The 20,643-nt window shown below is 38.0% G+C and overlaps 2 protein-coding genes across 2 annotated transcripts; one reads left to right on the top strand and one right to left on the bottom strand.

Moving 5' to 3' along the window:
- Positions 1-430: 430 nt before the first annotated feature.
- LOC117391957 (liprin-beta-1-like) lies at positions 431-17,312 on the top strand. Its single transcript, XM_055231545.1, has 25 exons — positions 431-602; positions 6,071-6,150; positions 7,856-8,064; positions 8,623-8,703; positions 9,240-9,353; positions 9,441-9,551; positions 10,589-10,681; positions 11,279-11,396; positions 13,228-13,289; positions 13,374-13,440; positions 13,522-13,628; positions 13,798-13,871; positions 14,000-14,048; positions 14,278-14,404; positions 14,612-14,738; positions 14,812-14,957; positions 15,005-15,177; positions 15,331-15,442; positions 15,522-15,610; positions 15,721-15,843; positions 15,912-16,037; positions 16,236-16,424; positions 16,594-16,752; positions 16,828-16,893; positions 16,980-17,312. Exons 2-25 carry the CDS (start codon positions 6,087-6,089, stop codon positions 17,058-17,060), a joined length of 2,667 nt encoding a protein of 888 aa, XP_055087520.1. The 5' UTR covers positions 431-602; positions 6,071-6,086; the 3' UTR covers positions 17,061-17,312.
- Positions 17,313-18,281: 969 nt separating this feature from the next.
- On the bottom strand, positions 18,282-20,620 carry LOC117392155 (NADH-cytochrome b5 reductase 3). Its single transcript, XM_033990169.2, has 9 exons — positions 20,474-20,620; positions 20,092-20,217; positions 19,934-20,006; positions 19,738-19,844; positions 19,538-19,667; positions 19,373-19,456; positions 19,139-19,224; positions 18,955-19,054; positions 18,282-18,698 (listed from the first exon to the last, which is right to left on the bottom strand). The coding sequence occupies exons 1-9, from the start codon at positions 20,492-20,494 to the stop codon at positions 18,526-18,528; spliced, it is 900 nt and encodes a 299-aa protein (XP_033846060.1). The 5' UTR covers positions 20,495-20,620; the 3' UTR covers positions 18,282-18,525.
- Positions 20,621-20,643: the final 23 nt, after the last annotated feature.

Raw genomic sequence — 20,643 nt, 5'->3', positions numbered from 1 at the left:
TACATATTGTTACAAAAAAATAAGAGAGCAAGAAAGGGTACAAAAAAGAACAAGAAAAGAGAAAAAAAGCAGAAAGAAAGAAAGAAAGAAAGAAAAAAAAAGAAAGAAAAACGTTTTAGGCTACTAACAAACACCTCCCACACAAATAACTCTCTTACCCCATCTACTGGCTGCCCTGCAACAGCAAACGTAAGACTCAGCACGTCTTGCTTGTTTGTATCTAATGTCAAAGCTATTAAAGATGGCACAGTCTGTGTTTTTGTTTTTTGTTATTGTTTTTACTAAAATGCCAGTAGGCTCAGTAAAGAGAATGCTAGATTATTTTTGAGATTAATAATAAAAAAAAACACACAGTAAAAAATGAAAACGATGCTACGGACTTTTATTTTGACGTAGTGGCTTTTATTTTGAAGGAACCTCTTGTACCGGAAGCGCCGTTGTTTGCTCTTTCATCACTTTTAACTTAACGTGACTCGCTCGAGATTTGAAGTTTGGGTCAAAACTTCACTAAAGCAGAAACTGAATGAAAGCGACGCCGATAGCGATGCCCTGTTAGAAAACCCCTGGAGTCTGCAAGATCTCTTCGTTTCTCTTTTAAACGCGTAAGTTCAAAGTTGTAGGTCTAATATAAAGTGTTTTGTTTTATTGCAGATTTTGCCTGCTGCGCGTCTATATTATCGCCGTACTTTTGAATATAAGTAAGCTACACTATAAAAGTTTAGATTACTTCCTTTTTATGCACTTAAGCTACTAATACAAATAACTAGGCTGTTTTAAGATCAGCATTTTAAATAACCTTTTAGTCACTCACTTTTTTCTACACATTTCAAAACCTTTTGCGCAAATGGGACAAAAAAGGTTTAGATTTATAGTTGATGTCTGCTTTCAGAATGATTCACTTGGGCCTAAAACTGGTCCAAAATATATGCAAAACTGCCATTCTGATCACTGTAGCTAATGAAACTAGAACCTGATTGAATCCTATTTTCATACAAATGCAAGTATAGGTACATCAGACCACTGTACTGTACCATAATTCTTATTTTCTCAAAGATTTTACCAAGTCTTGCTGAAAATAAAGTTATTATGGGTCTTTGGTCTGCAGCTGGCATCTTCCCCTCTCCACTTCTCATGATGATCTGGCTTCTGGAACCAGAGCTAAAAGCATAACAAAGGATTTGGTTCCCCCTTTAACTGTAACCATATTTGTACCTTGGCTGGCTGACTGCTTTGACTCAGACATATATAGTTTACTGTAAGAATGTAATTGACGTATAGTGGCTGTATATTTTTTACAATGTTCACTCATAGCCCCATTATGAACACATATACTGTTGTACACTCACAGCAGACCTATGCTTGTGGGAAAAAAAAACTAAAAAAAACATTAACCACTGGAGAGCTGTTTTCTCAATTACATTTTCTTGAACGCAAATGTGCTCAAGTTGATTTGATTGGGACCTCTATCTATGAAGTCTGCATTCCTCACATAGTTGTTTGTGTGCTCTGGAGTATCTCAAGTGTGATTTGTAAGATGTTGTGGTATATGCCATCTGATTTAAATTAAAATAATCATCATGCAACTGAAATCCTTCCAACAGAAATAACAGACTCTAAACAAATCCTACTGTATTGCATTCTGCTGGAGTTTGAATTTTAACAGTTTTTGTATTGTGATTATGAGGAAGCCATTTTCCAGAAGGTAGCAGGAAACGTTTCCCGACAGACCAGAGCCAAGGTTCTTCCTGGCTCAGAGGATGCATCTTGAATTGCTTTTTCTTTGTTCTACTCATCATTTTACTGCATGTAATCCACATTTTGACTTCAAGAGGCTTTGAGGTTTGAGAGCTTGCATCCCGTCACTTTATATCAAAAGCTATATTATCTTGGCTTACAGGGCTTCTTATTCAGTTCCTTCCTTTTTGTCATGATCTTTTTCCTTTCTACTTTCTATTGCTTTGGATGTTGCTGGCCCTAGTGGAAAATCTGATGCAGTGTAGTTTGGAGTAGGGTCTGGGTCTTGCTGCTGCCATGTGAGTGTCTGGATGACAAAGAGGCATTTGTGCACATGCTCAGAGTAGCAACCCCGAGAAATATAATTCTAGTTTAAGTGTGCACTGTCTGACTGCAGTCGTGTGTTAGTAAAACTGTTTGAAAGTTAGTGCAAACAATGACACCAGGACTGGAATGAAGTTTGAGCACTGAAATAGAGTTTGGCTGTCATATGACCCCCAAAAAATCATTGTCAACATCACAGTGAAGCAAGTGTATAATCATTCACCAGTAGTAGAAGCTATTTTAGTCCATATAATGGTAGAGGGGAGCAATATTGTTTAAAAAATCATATCTTTATAGTGATATTCAAACATTATTTTGTCAGACCGTCTGAAATATGTTAAAATGCCTGTAAATGTCTTTGAAAGGACCAAAGATTTACCACAAAAATGCAGAAAGATTACCGTATAGTAACCTTGTAATGTAAGCTTGTCCTTTTTAGTTGTTAACTCTTTAAGTTTGTGTTATAGATAATATACTCACTATTCTCTGAAACAATACTTGCAATATCTTTTAAAAAAATTTTTTTATCTGCCACCTATAATGTTAAGTTACTTCTGTAGCCATAGCTGCCCTGAGACCGACTGTTCCAATCTGTGCCTACGACCCCTCTGAGTTTCAACCACCGCCCTGAACACTTTACTGCCTACATTTTTATTATTATTTTTTAATGTTTTTAATGGTACTGTATTGCTGATTATTTTATGCAACCACAACTTTGCTTTTGTGGATTTACAAACTCCTTTGGCAAACAAAAGAGTTCAATAGTAGCCAAAGTCTGAATGTTAAGTGCACATCTGTAGCACAGCTGGAAGAGTAGAGTAGTATAGAGGCCCTGCTGGAGGCGTGTGTATGTTACAAACTGTCCACTCTTTGCAGGTCACTTAATCCCTCACTTCCTGTTTCAATGCATTGTCCCTCCCCCTTTCATATCGTTTCCCCTCATCTAGTAACAGTACTGCAGTACAGTTGCATGGCTTTTGAAGTTTTACTAGCACCTACACATATTTACATCTTTAAAATTACGTATTAGTCATAGACCGTATAGTACTGGTCAAAGTGTATTGATTAAACAATTGCATTAGTAGGGCTGTAGTCAACTAAATAAATTGTTGGTTGACTAAAGACACGCCCTGTGCATCAATGGAATGAATAAAGGCGGGTGTGGTGTAGCAATGGCAAAAACTAGGTTTTAATGAGAAGTACCAACAGTGAACCATCTTTATAAGTGAATTTAAATTAGTCACTTCTAAAACGCTGTTGACTCACTAAATGCTTTCCAATTCCTTCTCTGATACATACATCCATTCAATTATTTGTTGACTAGAATTGGTAATTTAAGATGTCTTCTGCTGATTAATTGACTTAACAACTAAGCAACTACAGCCCTAAATTGTGTTGTAAGATTTGTAAAATTTTGTATTTATCAAAGATTTGACAACATCATTTTGACATCAGGATGAGTTTTAAAACGTAAATGTTTGTTGATGTTTGGCACACTGAATAAGTAGACAAATATTATATGTAGTAAACAAGTGTAAATGTTATGCGGTTTGGTCTGTTTAAAAGTGTGGGGTCAAAGGTCGTGGGGATGTCAGTACCAGTGTTTTAGAGGAAGCCAGCCTACTCAGGAATGCACATGGTGTTCACTCCCACAGAGGTCTTATCAACGCTCACAGCAGCACATTTTCCATTGTCAGAAAAACCCATCATCCATCAGTTTTAAGTTTTTTTGTAATGTTAAAATGAATTTAAAAGGCACATAGCACAGACAAAAACAAAGAGCAAAGTAGTCAGCATTGCTTCAATCACCCATAATAACCACAAAGTAAAAATGTTAATATGGAGAGTTTCTGTAATATTCTTCTAATTTAATGGAATTATACTGTAATAATTGTACTTTTAAATTAAATTATCATTTTAAAAGATGCTTTGTCCCCTCACTGACTTCTTGTGAAACGTATTAAGTAGATAGAATGTAGTCACAGGACTTGCAGCGTCTCTTAGAACTAAAGAGTTGATCATTTGAAATTTTTTAGTGAACAACAGACAAAATAACCATGTGTGTAGGAAAATATTTAGAATCACAACATAAGTCACATTCTTGGAGGGAGGACATGTTCCCGGTCCGTCTTCCTTTAGAGAACATGCAGCTGGCAAAATATACTTGGCATTTTAATGGTAATGAGTGATGGCTCTCTGTCCTATCCCACACCTAAACACCTAAAGAAAATATGTTCATTATAAGACCTAGACTTGTATAGGACTGTTCAAAAGGATGAGGAAGAATATCCAAGAATCTAAATTGTACTTTTTCCTATAGTGGTTAGTATTTTTGTTTAATGTCTCAAAATGATGATGGTCAGATTAAAGATGGGGATATTAATAATACTGTATGGGGGGTATTATGCAAAATATATATTTTTGTGAGCTTTTTTATCATGTTTTAAACTTGGTCCCTCATCAAAAACATGTCTGAAGAGGTTTTAGATGTCATCCATGCAAGTTTCAGTAATTTAGCTTTCTCCTCCAGGCCCTATTCTGTCCAATGCTCATCCCACAAGCCTGCGTCACTCATGCACCCACAAGATAATTCACCATAAATATACAAATGTGTTATACAAAACTGTACACAGCAACTTGACAAACCTGATGCCATTTGCAGTAGTTTCATTAGTGAGATGCACGCTGATTGTGTTAGCGCTCTGAAGGGGAAGTGACTTAGGGCAGAGAGCTAAGTCACTCAGCTAAGTCACTCAGAGTGTCAAAAATTAAAGTGAAACTCTACAACAATAATTTCACAAGAATAAAAGGTAACATGGTGATCTAAATATGTCATGTGTTAGCAGTTAATACCTCAAAGAGGTAAAATTCATCCTCTTTAATTAAAAATGCTGAATATGATTTAAAAAAAAATTGGTTTGACATAATCTCATCAGAATAATATTATTGTGATCCTCTTAAAAATTATCAAGATACACTGACAGATTGCATCTGAAAGAAGGCATTAGTTATGACCTATACTGTAACCAAGTATTGTAAGACTTAAATACCTCGCTGTATACTGCCATTGTAGTTTACACTCTGTGCCTTTTAAAAAAATAATACAATTGTTCTTGGATTTTTTCAGTGCCGAATGTGAGCTCCCTTACACTGGAGGGAGCCATGAAAGAACATATTGTTGAAGATGATTTTTCACTTAATCACATCTCTAATGCCTATATTTTACCATGCAGGGTGTGACACATTGACCCCAGGGAGGCAGGAAATGAATTAAAGTGGGCTAACATGCCCCCCTCACTCAGAAGTGTGTGGACAAACAGTGCCCTTGTTTTCCATAGACTTTTCTTTTATTCAAAAAGCACAGTCTCAAATCAGATTTAGCTCAAATTGATACACGATGAGTGGATGCAAAAGGAGAGACATGTGATGCATGTTGTCATGGGGGCTTGTGTCCAGTTAGTTCTGGAAGTTTAAGATGCCACACATGCCAGCTCTGCTACAGCTCTGAGACCCCGAGGAGAATACTTTCATTATTGCACATCAGAGACGGCTTGTGAACACCCATGACTACCCAGTGGCCAGACACAAGGCATACTGGGTAAGAACTTCAGGCAGTGATGTCATAAAAGAGCTTTCTACTGTTCCAGACTGCTGGGTTAATTTGATGTAAAATATATTCAATAAGAGAATGAGCACTTGTATTATAACAAGAAAATTATTGTTGGTATGTAAATGTCTTGCCATTAATCTGGTAATCTTGTTTGGTTCAAACACATTTCAAAAGATAATTGAAAGGCCAAAATATTCTAGCAAATAATTTTAAATTTCTGATTCCAATTTGTTTGTAATTGAAAAATTGTTAAATTATGTCAGAACTTCTGAGCGCCTCTTTTATTATCTCTGACTGAATAGTTTGAAAATTATATGATATATTAGATTATGAGGTTTGATATGTTTCTTTCTTTGTATTTTTCTTGATTTTCAATGCCCCTTTATATCTTGTGTTTTTCAGATTCATAGAGCAGATCATGATGTCCGATGCCAGTGAGATGTTGGCTGCTGCCTTGGAGCAAATGGACGGGATCATAGCAGGTAACCACAGTTGGACGTTCATGCCTGACTGTAGCACGTCTTTAAGTGGGCATGCCATAATATGGGGTCAGACCACATCTGGAAGCCATTAGGAGCAAGCTGGGAATAAAAAGTCCAGCACAATGTGGTCGGTGTGAATGGATTTAGAGTAGTGCTCCAGTAGTGCCACCAGATCATGGAATGCACATATTCTCACCATGAGACATTTTCTTTTTGTATGTGCTCTGGATTCCTAAACTTTTTGTTCCCTGAATGCAATAAAAACTTACAAACCATCCAATCTTAAATCAGTGATGGCAAGCATTATTAGACAACAGATGGACTAAAAATGACCCTATACCAGGACCAAACCAGAGCAAAAGAAGAACTACGCCATGAAGGAACAAGTGGCATAGCAGTTAGCTCTTCAGCCACACAGCAAGAAGGTTCTGGGTTTGCCTCCCATGCAGCATGGGGCCTTTCTGTGTAGCGTTTGCATGTTCTCCCCGTTTCCTCCAGGTGCTTCGATTTCCCCTAACACTAAAAACATGTAAAATAGGCTTCCATAAAATTAGATTACAGGTCTCTTTCCTGGTTAAATAAAATATTAATAAATAAAACAAGACTACCCATACAATTCTGTAAATATAATCGCTGTTCTGTGTTTTGCGCAGTTCATTTGACTTATATTTTTACTTAATGTACTTATTCAACTCATTAAATCTTTGCTCTCTGCACATTAAAGATATTTATTCGACTGTATAGTAAAATGGTCAGCAGAAAGGCCTGAATAATGTATTAAGTAAATTTCTCCTGTGAGATTAATAAAGCTCTATGTTATCTTAATCACCAACTAATGTGACTTAATTAGGACGGCTTTGAAATTAAGCCATATCAAATCAAGTCTGTGAACCACTGCTCTGTGCATTAATAAAAAGTAATGATTTTTCAGGGTTAGCTGTATAAACGTCTGCTTGAGAACTTTTGGACTTGGCAAACTTTGCAGATGAGCAAAGCAGACATGAGCTCAAGAGTCCTTTTTTCCACTGATTTGTGTAATTATAGCACTGACCTTTCCAGTAGGATTGAGTGAGCCGATTGTCATGTGACCGAGTCCCCCCTGTTTCCCCAGAAACCACAGCCATCATCAGGATCTCTCCTCTTATACTGCGAGGAGAGCGCATATATGGTCATATAGAATAAATAGTATATAGAATATGCCATTTGCGCCCAGTCACTTCTGTGACTACCAGACTGTAATTATGGTTGATTTATAAAGTGGGAACATTGGGTGTTGAGGCTCTTAACAGCTTCAGCTACCAGAGAATCCCATTCCAATGCAATTCCCTTCGTGCTAACTGAGATTTCAGTCAATGACATTATATTGTACAAAGTGTCACAAATTACCACAGCCAAGTACCAATTATGTGCATTTCCATGATTTATGGGAATTTCAGTTTTAAGTATTTGAAATTAATCTGACAGAGGTCAGCACAAGATGGATAGATAAAAGAATGCATTTGTACCCGTTGGGAAATCACTATAAACATACGCTTGGGAGGCACCAAAATTTATAGCTTTGTTATTTGACACACCCCAATTCAAATCATCACTCCCAAAGTGCATTTTGATGCTTGCTTTTGTTAGTGTTAAATTAAAGGTTATGTCTGGGCACACTTCAGCTTTTCAATGTTGATATATCATGTTATGGTGTCTAAACCTCTAGGCTCCAAGGCCATGGATTACTCCAACGGCCTGTTTGATTGCCAGTCCCCTACATCTCCTGGGTTTCTGGGTGGTCTTCGGGTGCTGCACCTCCTGGAGGATCTGCGGGCAGCACTGGAGCTCATGGACAACGAGGAGCGGAACAACCTGCGCTGTCAGATCCCAGACTCCACCGCTGAGGGGCTGGCTGAGTGGCTACATGGGCGAATGGTGAAGTCCTACATTCTGTTTAATTAAAGCTGGTGTTACATATTTTGTATACTTGAGTTTGCTACTTTTCTGCTTCATTTCTGTTTGTGTTAATGATGATGATTATTTTTCTGTAATCCAATATTTGACTGGTTCTGTCATAACTTTCAGCACTGTACATATGGTCCAGTTTTGATGTATACACTGTGATCCATTGTCTACACACTGACATATTTTTTATGTATTCTCAATGTATGCACCCAAAAGAATAGCGTGCTTTTGCTGAAAATAGTTTCCATCTTAAGCTTGACTTAAGTTTGGTCTTATGTTTTTCTTTCCTTTTCCTTTTTCATGATATTGGGGGGAAAGTTTTTTTTTTGTTTTTTTTTTAAAATCACTTGCACATGACAGGAGGACTGGCTTCTCACATTTGTATTTATCTACAAGAGAAAGTTTTGAAGCTCTTTCTGTCCAGACTTCTTTTCTAACATGCTTTTACCTTGAATAACTGTTGTGTCACTGGTGCTTTGAGAATTAACCACATGCTATGAACATGGATCAATGGTTTGTCCATTTCAGACCAATGGACACAGCTCTGAGGCAGTCTACCAAGAGCGCCTGTCACGCCTGGAGAGTGACAAAGAATGTCTCATACTGCAGGTGGGCGCTGACTACTGAATTGAATTGCCTTTTATTGATTTCAGTTTACAAAGCATTATCCAGTACTGATTAACTGCTGTGAAAAAAATCTCCAAAGAATCAAAAGCCTTTCTTACAACTTTTGCACTTATAAAACACTGCTGTATTTTAGCAGTTTGGATGTTTAAAGGTGCACCATCAAACTTTTCTACTAGAGTGTCTGCTACCTGCTTGTCTCAGTTGAATTATTATAGGTTTGCCTGGAAGGTTCCACAGTATAATATTAAACTTGTCAATCTCAAAAGAGATAAGCAGGTGACTCAAAAATTGCAAATCAATAACATCCCATTGAACCTCCACCAAAAACGTTACAAAGGGCACTTTAAATTTTTATTATACCAGCCACCATTGGTTACAAGCCAACGTGGTTTCTATGCCAGTTCTCTAGATCATAAGGCTCCTTTAAATAAAATACTTATCAAATCAACACCCAAATGCCACTCTTCTTATTTTGATGCCTGAATAAATGTTTTAATTTGTACTGTTGCTGTTTTCAGGTTAGTGTTTTAACAGACCAAGTAGAAGTTCAAGGTGAAAAGATTCGAGATCTGGACTCTTGCCTTGAACAACACCGTGAGAAGTTAAATGCTACCGAGGAACTGCTGCAGCAGGTGTGCTATCTGTGCAAAGAAATTCAATAATCCAGAATAATAATGTAATTTATTTTGCATTTGTTCATTATATGCTTTTTCTTACAGGAGCTTTTAAACAGGTCAGCGCTGGAAACTCAGAAGCTGGAGCTGATGACAGAAGTGTCCAGTCTGAAGCTGAAACTTTCTGCAGTAGAGCGGGACCACAGAGACAGTGAGGTAAAGTGAACTATCAGATCCACCCTAATGTGCCACTATTAAATGGAAGGTTTAAACTGTGACTCCAGACTTTGGCGGCCTTCCAATCATTGTTTTGCCCGATGGTCCCAGTCAGTCATGTGGTCTGGGCTGAACTTCATTAGAGGTTACAGGACACTCAGAACTCACTGTACTCAGCAGCTGTTTCCTGCCAAAGCTCTCCCAACTCCCAGTCACCTCTCACATACCCCCCCTGCATCTGAGCCTGCAAGACTTATAGTTTCCATACTCCTTTCCACAGGCAGGAAAATTTGGGGAATATTTTTCCTTAAGTTCACAGTTTGACATATGTGGGTAATTTTTGTGTAACGTATATTAGTTTTGAAATGGAACCGTTACAGATCATTTTACTATAATACTAATGTAATAAAAAAAATACAATAATCAAAGTTGGTGGGGAATCACAATCTAATTGTGATTGCCTTTAGGTATGAGACTTACTACTGTTCCCAGTGCACACTGTAAACAAGTCCAGGGTCTTAACTACAGGTACACAATTTTCCTTTGAAAAGACATTTTCTTCTTTGCAGAGGACATTATATTAAATAAATAATTGCAGCATTTGCAATTCTGTTGCCATATAATTTGCTGTCCTACTGGGAAGCCCAGTAGATGCCGTGGCCAACTGCAGTGCTGTGCTAATTGACCTTTCTACAAGGTGTCTTAAGAATGTGTTAACAAAATTGGAGGAAGTAAAATAAATAGAAGATAGTACAAAGAAAATCCCCTAAGTCACCTAGAATAAACGCACCAGCATCTCTCATCTTTTCTGTAGGTGTAAACATCCAGTTGATTTGTTAAAAGTAGCAGGTTGTGGCATTTCACTTTTTGACAGATTTCTGAAAACTCAACTTTCTGAGGGGATTGAGAGAGCTTTGAACACAATTTCTGGTGCATTTGGCAGATTTTCCAAAAATTGAGAATCAAATGTCATGTCTCCCACAGGTTTCTGCTAGTCTTTGTGATTCTTAAAATAATCCAAATGGTCTTTACCTCAGGGCTTGTACCAGGAAGTAACTGACCTACGATTCAGGGTGACGGATACAGAGAACGAAAGACTTCTGTGTGAGAAGAAACTCAGAGCTACTAAAGTGAGTTTCAGTTCTTTGCAGAGGTCAAAGAACTACTAGGCTTTGTAATCCATGACTGTATGCAGCACTTAACTGTCTTTTCTCAGTGACCCCTCTATCCCTCCTGCTTTCCTGCTGTTATTTGAACAATTCTTTGGTACTCTTAACCCTAAAGTGGGACTTGGAGAGGTTCACTGAACCCAAGGTGAACAAAGTTGCTTCTCTAACTTGTATTCCTCTGCATCGCTGGACACTGCTTTTATAATTTTCAGTATAATTACTTAATTTTATTTACTTTTAATCAGACATACCATCATTTTTAACCATCATTTATTGGTGATCTTAATGTTATAAACTTATATACTTCCGATTGGGACTCATTCTCATGTTATAATTAATGAACTTGAGTCCTTATTACTCTTGTCTTGAATTTCTTGACACATGATGTTCACATATTCTCTAAAATTCACTTGTTGGCCATTTTAATACTATTCTTTATTCTCATTTGAACAACTTGTGGCATAGTGTTTGATAATGTTACATAACTGCTCCTTATGTAATCACTGAATATATATTCAAGCATTGTTGGTTAAATAGATACTTTCTCTTGCACTATAGGATGAAATGCTGCTCCTACAGACGCAGTTGGATGAACAAGAGTTGGAGCTTACGAGACTGAAGGATGAGGGCAGACTGAGAGCAGACAGCTGCAGCAGAGCAGAGGGAGGAGAGAGAGGTCAGGAAACCACTTTTTACATTTTCATTGCAGCAATATACAAAAGTCTTCATGGGGATTAGACACAAGGCATTTCAGACTCTAATAACAGCAAATTCCCAGAAGCATATTTAGGTAGAATCATTCATTTATTGTTTTACTCTCCGTCTCATGTCTCAGGCAACATAAACTCTGGCTTCTTATCTGAGATATTCATACCAAACATAGTGTCTGTTTTACACCTCCTACCTCTGCAGACATGATCCAGATGAGTGCAGTGGAATGCTCTTGTGTGTTGAGAAAGGGCATTGATTTTACTGTGCTTGTTCACAACATACAGTGGAGCAAAAAAGTATTTAGTCAGCCACTTAAAAAGAGGCGTGTAATTTTCATCATAGGTACACTGCAACCATGAGAGTCAGAATGGGGGGAAAGAATCTAGGAAATCACATTGTAGGATTTTTAATGCATTAATTGGTAAATTCCTTGGTAAAATAAGCATTTGGTCACCTACAAACAAGCAAGATTTCTGGCTCTCACAGACCTGTAACTTCTTCTTTAAGAGGCTCCTCTGTCCTCCCCTCCTTGCCTGTTTTAATGGCACCTGTTTGAACTTGTTATCAGTATAAAAGACACCTGTCCACAACCTCAAACAATCAGCCTCCAAACTCCACTATGGCCAAGACCAAAGAGCTGTCAAAGGACACAAGAGACAAAATTGTAGACCTGCACCAGGCTGGGAAGACTAAATCTGCAATAGATAAGCAGCTTGGTGTGAAGAAATCAACTATGGGAGCAATTATTAGAAAATGGAAGACATACAAGACCACTGATAATCTCCCTCGATCTGGAGCTCCAAGCAAGGTCTCACCCATTGGGGTCAAAATTATTACTAGAACGGTGAGCAAAACTCCTAGAACCATATGGGGGGACCTAGTGAATGACCTGCAGAGAGCTGGGACCAAAGTAACAAAGCCTATCATCAGTAACACACTACGTCGTCTGGAGCTCAAATCCCGCTTAAGTCAGTACACGTCCAGGCCCATCTGAAGTTTGCTAGAGAACATTTGGATGATCCAGAAGAGGATTGGGAGAATGTCATATGGTCAGATAAAAGGGTCTTGTCGTGTTTGGAGGAGAAAGAATACTGAGTTGCATCCAAGACCACCATACCTACTGTGAAGCATGGGGGTGGAAATATCATGCTTTGGGGCTGTTTTTCTGCAAAGGGACCAGGACGACTGATCTGTGTAGAGGAAAGAATGAATGGGGCCATGTATTTTGAGATTTTGAGTGAAAATCCCCGTCCATCAGCAAGGGCATTGAAGATGAAACATGGTTGGTTCTTTCAGCATGACAATGATACCAAACACACCGCCCGGGCAACAAAGCAACAGTCCAAAACATCACTGCTCTAGAGGAGATCTGCATAGAGGAATGGGCCAAACTATCAGCAACAGTGTCTGAAAACCTTGTGAAGGCTTACAGAAAACGTTTGACCTCTGTCATGGCCAACAAAGGGTATATAACAAAGTATTGAGATTTTGTTATTGACAAAATACTTATTTTCCACCATAATTTGCAAATAAATTATTTAAAAATCAGACAATGTGATTTTCTGGATTTTTTTTTTTTTTCATTTTGTCTCTCATAGTTGAAGTGAACCTATGATGAAAATCACAGGCCTCTCTCATCTTTTTAAGTGGGAGAACTTGCACAATTGGTGGCTGACTAAATCTTTTTCCCCCACTGTACACTCCTCATGTAGATTTTGAATGTATGAGAATATTTTTTTTTCAGGGGAATGTTTATGTTCTCAGATCAATATAATCTTTTTGTATAACAATTTTAGATACAGAAATGTTGAAGATGAGGAGGATTTTGGAGTCATTGACATCTGCCAATGATGAGAAGGTATTTTAAAACAAATTACACAATTATGATGAATACATACTATTGTATTGTATTGGTTTATTTAGCAATTTTCTTTTAATACAGGAACAAAGAATAAAACAACTTGAGGAGTCCCTTACAAAGTGCAAGAAAGTTCAAGAGATAGACAAAGGTCAGTACAGGGCCCTTCAGTAATTACTACTACTAACCTAATTGAATGTGAGCCCATATAGCAGAGTTTTGTGTTTCTCAGAGCGATTTAGGGAAGATGACTATGCTGATATCCAAGAGGATTCGTCATATCCAGTGTCCATGGAGGTGGATCAGGTCATGGTGGAGACAGGAAGGAGCTCTGGAGAGGTAAACACATCGCCTCTGTCAAAACTATTTGCTCACAGGATAAAGCCCAGACTCATGATTTCCTCTGAGAAGCCTCCCACTACACTTGAAATCCACAGCTTCAGATTTCATTTGGGCAGGGTTTATACAAGGAAAATGGCCTGATATTACAATTGTGTATGTATTTCAGTCTATTCCATGTATAGCAGTTCTTTCTGAAATGAATGAAATGGACAGGGAGCTACAATTAAAGGCAACACAAAGGTAAACTACAAACAATATACAATGCACCTTACTAATGTCTCCTCACACAACACAACCCACAAAGCAAAAATAATAGTAAAAGTCATCTAGGATAGGCCTACTAATCATTTCAGTTCTTCTCTTCATAGTCTCGCTGAAGGCCCAGGGATCTCACAAGAGGAAAGCAAAAATATACAGGTGGGACATTAACACATTTTTCATTATAATATTATTTATTATAATATAATTTTGTATTTCTTTATTATGTATTTATTGCGTTTGCTTTTTCCACATGAAATGTGTTTTATACATTTGTGGTCTGTGGTCACTGTCACAAGTAGTCACAAGACAGTTAACACTTATAATGTTTGTGTGACACCTGGTGGCCAGTCATAACATTACATCATATTCTTTTTTTGTTTTCCAGATAAAAAATAATGAACGTACTAAATCAAGTTCTGAAAGCTTTGGTAATAAGAGGGTTCGTGCATCTTTTGGTCGAGGATTTTTCAAGCTGCGTGGGGGAAAACATGGTGGTAGCACCTCAACTCTGGGTGAGTCTGTCAGTGGTCACAGAGAGAATGGGTCACATTTACATGTTGTAACCTCATGTTGTAACATGCATGTTATAACCTCCTATAACCTCATATATATATATATATATATATATATATATATATATATATATATATATATATATATATATATATATATATATATATATATATAAATAAATTGTTTTATATTATATTTTGCAACAGAAGTCGAACATAAAGGCACAGATCATCTAGACTTGGCAGGGGTCAGCCCACAAAAATCTGAAAAACCTTCATCAACGTCATCAGAAATGAAAAAAAAGCCAAAGGGTTTAATGAAACTTTTTGGCAGGTCAGTATTTTGTGATGTTTGTGTTTTGGTTGTAAGATTTATCCTTGTCTAAAGTGTGACATAATTCCTGTAGACTAAAGAGAAGTCACTCCACATCTTTTAACCTTGATGAAGCCGAGATGGAATTCCAGAGAGGAGGAGTCAGAGCAACAGCTGGCCCTCGACTCGGATGGTCACGTGAACCAAAACACCAGCAAGTGTCCCTTAAAATACACATCTGAAAGTTTCATTTTGCTCTGTAATGAAAGAATTATTCATCTGATCAGTACTGCTTCTGTGTCGTCTCAGAGCTGTAAGTGTCCCTTTCTCACAGTGGAGTAAGGAGGAGGTCTGTGCATGGTTGCATGAACAGGGCCTGGGACTGTATGCTGCTCAAGGCCAGACCTGGATAAAGTCTGGACAAACTCTTTTGCATGCTTCACAACACGATCTGGAAAAGGTAGTTACCGGTTTCTAACTGATGTTATCTTTTACATCCAAGACATTATTCATTAAAAGTCTTCAATGACCTTGATTCAGTTGTTTAAAATTTTTTTTTCAAATGTTTGATCACCTGCTCTGAAAATGATGTTGCCTCACCTCTGCTCTCCAGGAGCTGGGCCTTAGACAGCCTCTCCACAGGAAGAAGCTGCAGTTGGCCCTGCAGGCTCTGGGATTAGAGGAGGACGACCTTCAGGGCAGACTGGACCACCACTGGGTGACCAGTGCGTTACACATTTTTGTCATCTTGGCGCACATTTTAAAAATCACCTTATCGCTAAATAAAGGTCGCTGTTTTGTTAGGATGGCTGGATGACATCGGCCTCCCACAGTACAAGAGTAACTTTGATGAGGCCCGTGTTGATGGACGTATGCTGCACTACATGACTGTGGTGAGCTAATATAATAATACTCCTTCAAAAGGTTTCTGATAGTTATTGAACATACAGTTAACCCTTAGTTTGCATATAGTTATTGTTGTATCTTACATTGTGTGTCCTAGGAAGACCTCCTGTCTCTGAAAGTGGGCAGTGTTCTTCATCACCTGAGCATTAAAAGAGCCATTCAAGTCCTTCGACTCAACTCGTTTGAACCCAGCTGCCTCAGACGCAGGCCCTCTGATGAGGTAACCCACACATGCATTCGGGATGTTTCCTATTTAGACTGTGGAGTAAAGTCTTCATGTTTGTGCAGAATAATATCACACCAGCTGAAATCTCTCAGTGGACAAATCACAGAGTGATGGAGTGGCTCAGATCTGTGGATCTGGCAGAGTATGCTCCAAACCTCAGGGGGAGTGGGGTTCATGGTGGTCTCATGGTAAGAATCCACTCTTTCATAATTTGGACTATATCGGATGTCAAAATGATGTGTGGTGAAAACAAAACTTACAGATTGTTGTGCTTTACTTAATAAAGTAATATTTTAGTTTTGTGGTTTAAACATATGGCAAGATTAAAAACTGTTGTGTCAACACATTTGAAAAAGATCCTCTTCAAGTCTTTTGTTTGTCTGCAGGTGTTGGAGCCTCGCTTTAACGTAGAATCTCTAGCTCTTCTGCTTAATATTCCTCCAAATAAGACCCTGCTGAGGCGCCACCTGGCAACACATTTCCACCTGCTCATCGGCTCTGAGGCACAGCGGCTCAAACAGGACTGTCTGGAAAACCCAGACTACACTGTCCTGACGGCCACTGCCAAGGTTAAGGTACTGCTTACCATTTAATTGTTTTTTGTTTTACCAGGCATAATACTAACATCACAGTATTATTATTTACAATGTTGACCAAAATGTTAAAGTTATTGGTTTCAATAAGGTATTATGAAGTGTATTGTATTTAGTCATGACCCATAAATTCGACTTTCTTGTCCATTAGCCGAGGCGTTTGTCATTCGGTACCTTTGGCTCTTTGAGAAGGAAACGCCCGGATGATGCTGATGAATTTGTCTGCCCTATGAATGTGGAAATGCCCAAGAACAGCAGCTTCCAGAGGGGGGCCCGGGTGTACAAGGACCACCTGGACCACCTAGAACAGGTTCAAAGGCTTCTCCTCTGCTAACAAAATTGATGTTTTAAGCTTGTCACTGAGTTGTTTTTGTTGCATTGGCAGATGGAGGACTCTGAGGGGACTGTAAGACAGATTGAAGTATTTTCAGAAGGAATAAACAATTTGACAGTGAGTTACTTGCTTAATTCTAAGATAAACAATTCATTCCAAATGAAGGATAGCAATATAAATTAAGACTAATTTTCACTTTTCAGAGCATGTTGAAGGAGGACGAGTTTTTCCGGGAGGTGACTGTGTGTCCTGAAGATACAACACCAGAGACAGAAAACTCTTAATGTGCAATGTGGTGAATTATAAACTTGAGAGGAGAGGTAATTGTGCCAACACCAACTGTGAGCTGATCCTGTCCAAACATTTGTACACACTTTTACTCTGATCATTCTGGTTTGTCTCATTTTAGGAGTTGTATAGCAGTTATTATCTATATTTAAATTCGCGTTTCATTTGTGGTACTAAGGGGGATGCTACAACTACAATGTTACAACTGTGGGATGTTCGTTCAGTAGATTTTGGTTTATTCACAAATTTGGAGTGAAGCAGAAAAGAGGCATCACAAAGTATTATCATGTATTAAGCACATAAAAGCATTCTGTGATAAGTCAAAAGTGGGTCATCACTACCTCATATTAGAAAAAAAAATAAAAAATTAATATTATATAAAATATCATGTTCAGTTTTACAGCAAATATCAAGTTCTGTTATTTTATTGCAGCAACAACTTTCAACATTTAAGTGGTTGCTCTAGTTTTCATTACTAAACTGTAATATATCTTGAACGCAATACATGTTGAAATCTCTACTAGAAAGTAGTTCTGATAATTGAACAGAAATTGGGCATTTTAGCTCATGTATTTTACACCTAGGCTTTTACTAAAAAATCAGAAACTCAGACATTGGATGTAGAACTTGTTTGAATAATGTTAACCCAGAATTTTCTGACTAATCAAAAAATGCAATCATTCAACCTTCAGCAACGACACAACATATTCAATGGGTGCCCTGTTACACACTTAGTGTAATTACTTTAAACATATTAAAATTGTAGTTATGTAGCTGGGGACCTGGGATTGCACTTAACATATTATCGGTAGTTTATTTTGTCTTTAAGGCTTTTATAAGACATGTATCACGTTTACTTCTCACTATCCAGTGCATGCTTGATATATACATTTTTACAAATAAAAAATCTAATTGAAATGCTTTGTTTTAATATTAAGAGCTCATTTTAAACATAAAACAGTCTGAATTAAACTGTGCCACATCAAAATTAAAGTTTATGCATATCACAAGATGGGAACACTGCTGCGAAATGTGCCAGCATTATATACAACACAGTGAAACTTTTAAATATATACTGAGTAAATGCTACAGCAGCCATGACAGATTACAAAATGAGAAAATAAAGCAGCAAAATGTATGTCATCCATGCATAAAAAGCTCTGCAAGTGTTAAGGCACTCTATAGCTGTTCTGCTTTGTCCCAACACCACTGTGTAACAAGAAGTTGATTGAAATAAGGCTTTGGTGGGACAGATAATATCAGATTTGGCATCTTTTCCCTTGCATCCATAACCTTTCTGCATAACTGACGTCATCTACACCACAACAATTGCTAGTGAAACAAATTGGTCCACACTTTCTATTCCATTATAAACAGCGTGAATATGATATAGTGCAAACATGTTGAGTGCGATTATATTTGAAGGGCTGCATCTATAAGGGAATGCTCTCTTCCTTTTCCTCAGAAGGTGAATCTGCAGCTCTCGGAGTGTCCTACTTTGTCTAGGTTGGGATTACAGGCAAACTGGATCATAGGTGGTGGTCCACACATTAGAATGAGGGTGTCATCACTGGGGGCAGGCAGATGATCCCTCACCATCTCTTCATTAATAAAACCCTGGCTGTACTCCCAATCTGGAAAACAGAAAGATGACCGGTGAATGATAACACTACTAGAAACATGCAGTGCCTGATGTGCTGAGGTCAAAGTTTCTTTTGTAACACAGGTGAGATTACAAAAAGAACATTGGAAAAGATGAATACATAGTGTACACTAAGTTAATGCTCACCAGGAGTAAAAAGCATTTACCAAAAAACATTTAGAGTTAACCACTCCTAGAAATACAAATTTTGCATCGATTCTCACTGACGGATCAGTGGGATCGCTTACTGGCTGGTGCCCTATCCACTGTGAACCACAGCTTAAACCGGTCTGGGTTGTTTACTTGTATCTCCTCCAGCTCTGGTCGTAGAAGAATATCCTTCTCAGTCTGTTTGTGAACAGATGAAAAAAAGACATTAATACAAATTGTACATTTGTTTGATATTTAGTATTAAGTATTAAGGATACCTACTTGGTTTGCAAACAACAGATGGCATACTGTCTTATCCTTAGGGTCTTTCATCACGGCTGTGATGATCTGCAGCATAGGGGTGATTCCTGGTGAAAAATAAAAGTTTAGTTTACTTTTAAACAAGACAATGTTTCCTTTGTGGTCAATCTAACATAGGATATCACAGTCCAGAATTGCTGTAGCCAAGGCTACACTAAACATTGTTAAATATGTAAATACATATGTTTGAGGTACCTGTCCCCCCAGCTATCATGCCAAGATGTTTGGCTGTTTTTGTTTCAGCAGGAGCCTTCTTTTCTGGCTGGATAGCAAACACTCCTGTATAAAGAATATATTAAATAATTGTCTGTGGCATTGCTCATTAATGATAATGGGTGAGATTCTTTATGATTGTCTTGCCTTTTCCTTTGTACACAAGAAGACCGCTCGGCCCCCTGAAGTCAATAGTGTCATTGATTTTGAGGCTCTCCAAATACTGACTCATCTTTCCACCTTCAGGGAATTTTGGATGAACATCTTTGAAGTATATCTGTAAGAAAAACAATATTTAAATGTGATGTAAGCATATGTAATTAGCAGCAAATGATCAGTACATTTACCTTTACCACTAGATCGACAAAGCCTTTGTCATCATCACTGGACACAGGCGTGTATGGACGTACAACCAATTTACCATCGATTCTGGCAGACAAGTAGATATGCTGACCTTGAGAAACACATAATCTCAGTGTTAACAATTTAATGTTGGCAACCCTCCGCTGTGTTTACATTAAGGAAATACATATCTAATGTTACCTATGGGGAGACCAAGCACATGAGCAGGTGAAGGGAGAGCAAAGCGAAACTTTCTTGTGTCATGGCTCACAATCTAAACATGGAAAAACAACATTACAATAACCGCAAGACATACAAGGTTAAACAGCCCCAGCCTTGGTGCTTTATTGGGGAGGTACCTCTTTGTCAACAAGTCTTAGAGCATATTTAATGTTGGGGTCTTGTAGGGTAATGGCAGGTCTCCGCTTTGCAAATAGAAGCCTGAAAATGAAGTTCATGACGCTATCCACGCTCCCCCGGATTAGCTGTGATAAGATCAAAGACAGTTATTGTAAACACCCATGTTGTGTCCATTGGTGTCCATTCTGTGGACACAACATGGGTGTGATGCTCTTGCGTTGAAAACACAGTTTAGTCTGAATGGGATTTATGAGTCATACATTCCTCTGGCAAAGCTAAACTGTGCAAACTCACTTCAAGCTAATAGCAAAAGCTAACATAGTTTCGTTACCTAACAGACACATACAATAATTCACAGCAAAACAAATTATCTTAACTTACGCTTATAAGATAGGACAACATTTTGCACTGTCAGACACTGTTCTTCAATAAAGAGAATCCTTCAGTAAAAAGTAGCTGCGCAGATCTGACGGTACACCCGAGCTGTCACAATGCTAACCTTTGCTAAGCTAATGATCGCAAGCCTCCAACATCCGGTTTGCTCTGCAAAA

Source organism: Periophthalmus magnuspinnatus, chromosome 23 (assembly GCF_009829125.3).
Source record: "Periophthalmus magnuspinnatus isolate fPerMag1 chromosome 23, fPerMag1.2.pri, whole genome shotgun sequence".
NCBI classification, from domain to species: Eukaryota; Metazoa; Chordata; class Actinopteri; order Gobiiformes; family Gobiidae; genus Periophthalmus; species Periophthalmus magnuspinnatus.
This window is presented reverse-complemented; position numbering and strand designations above follow the sequence as displayed.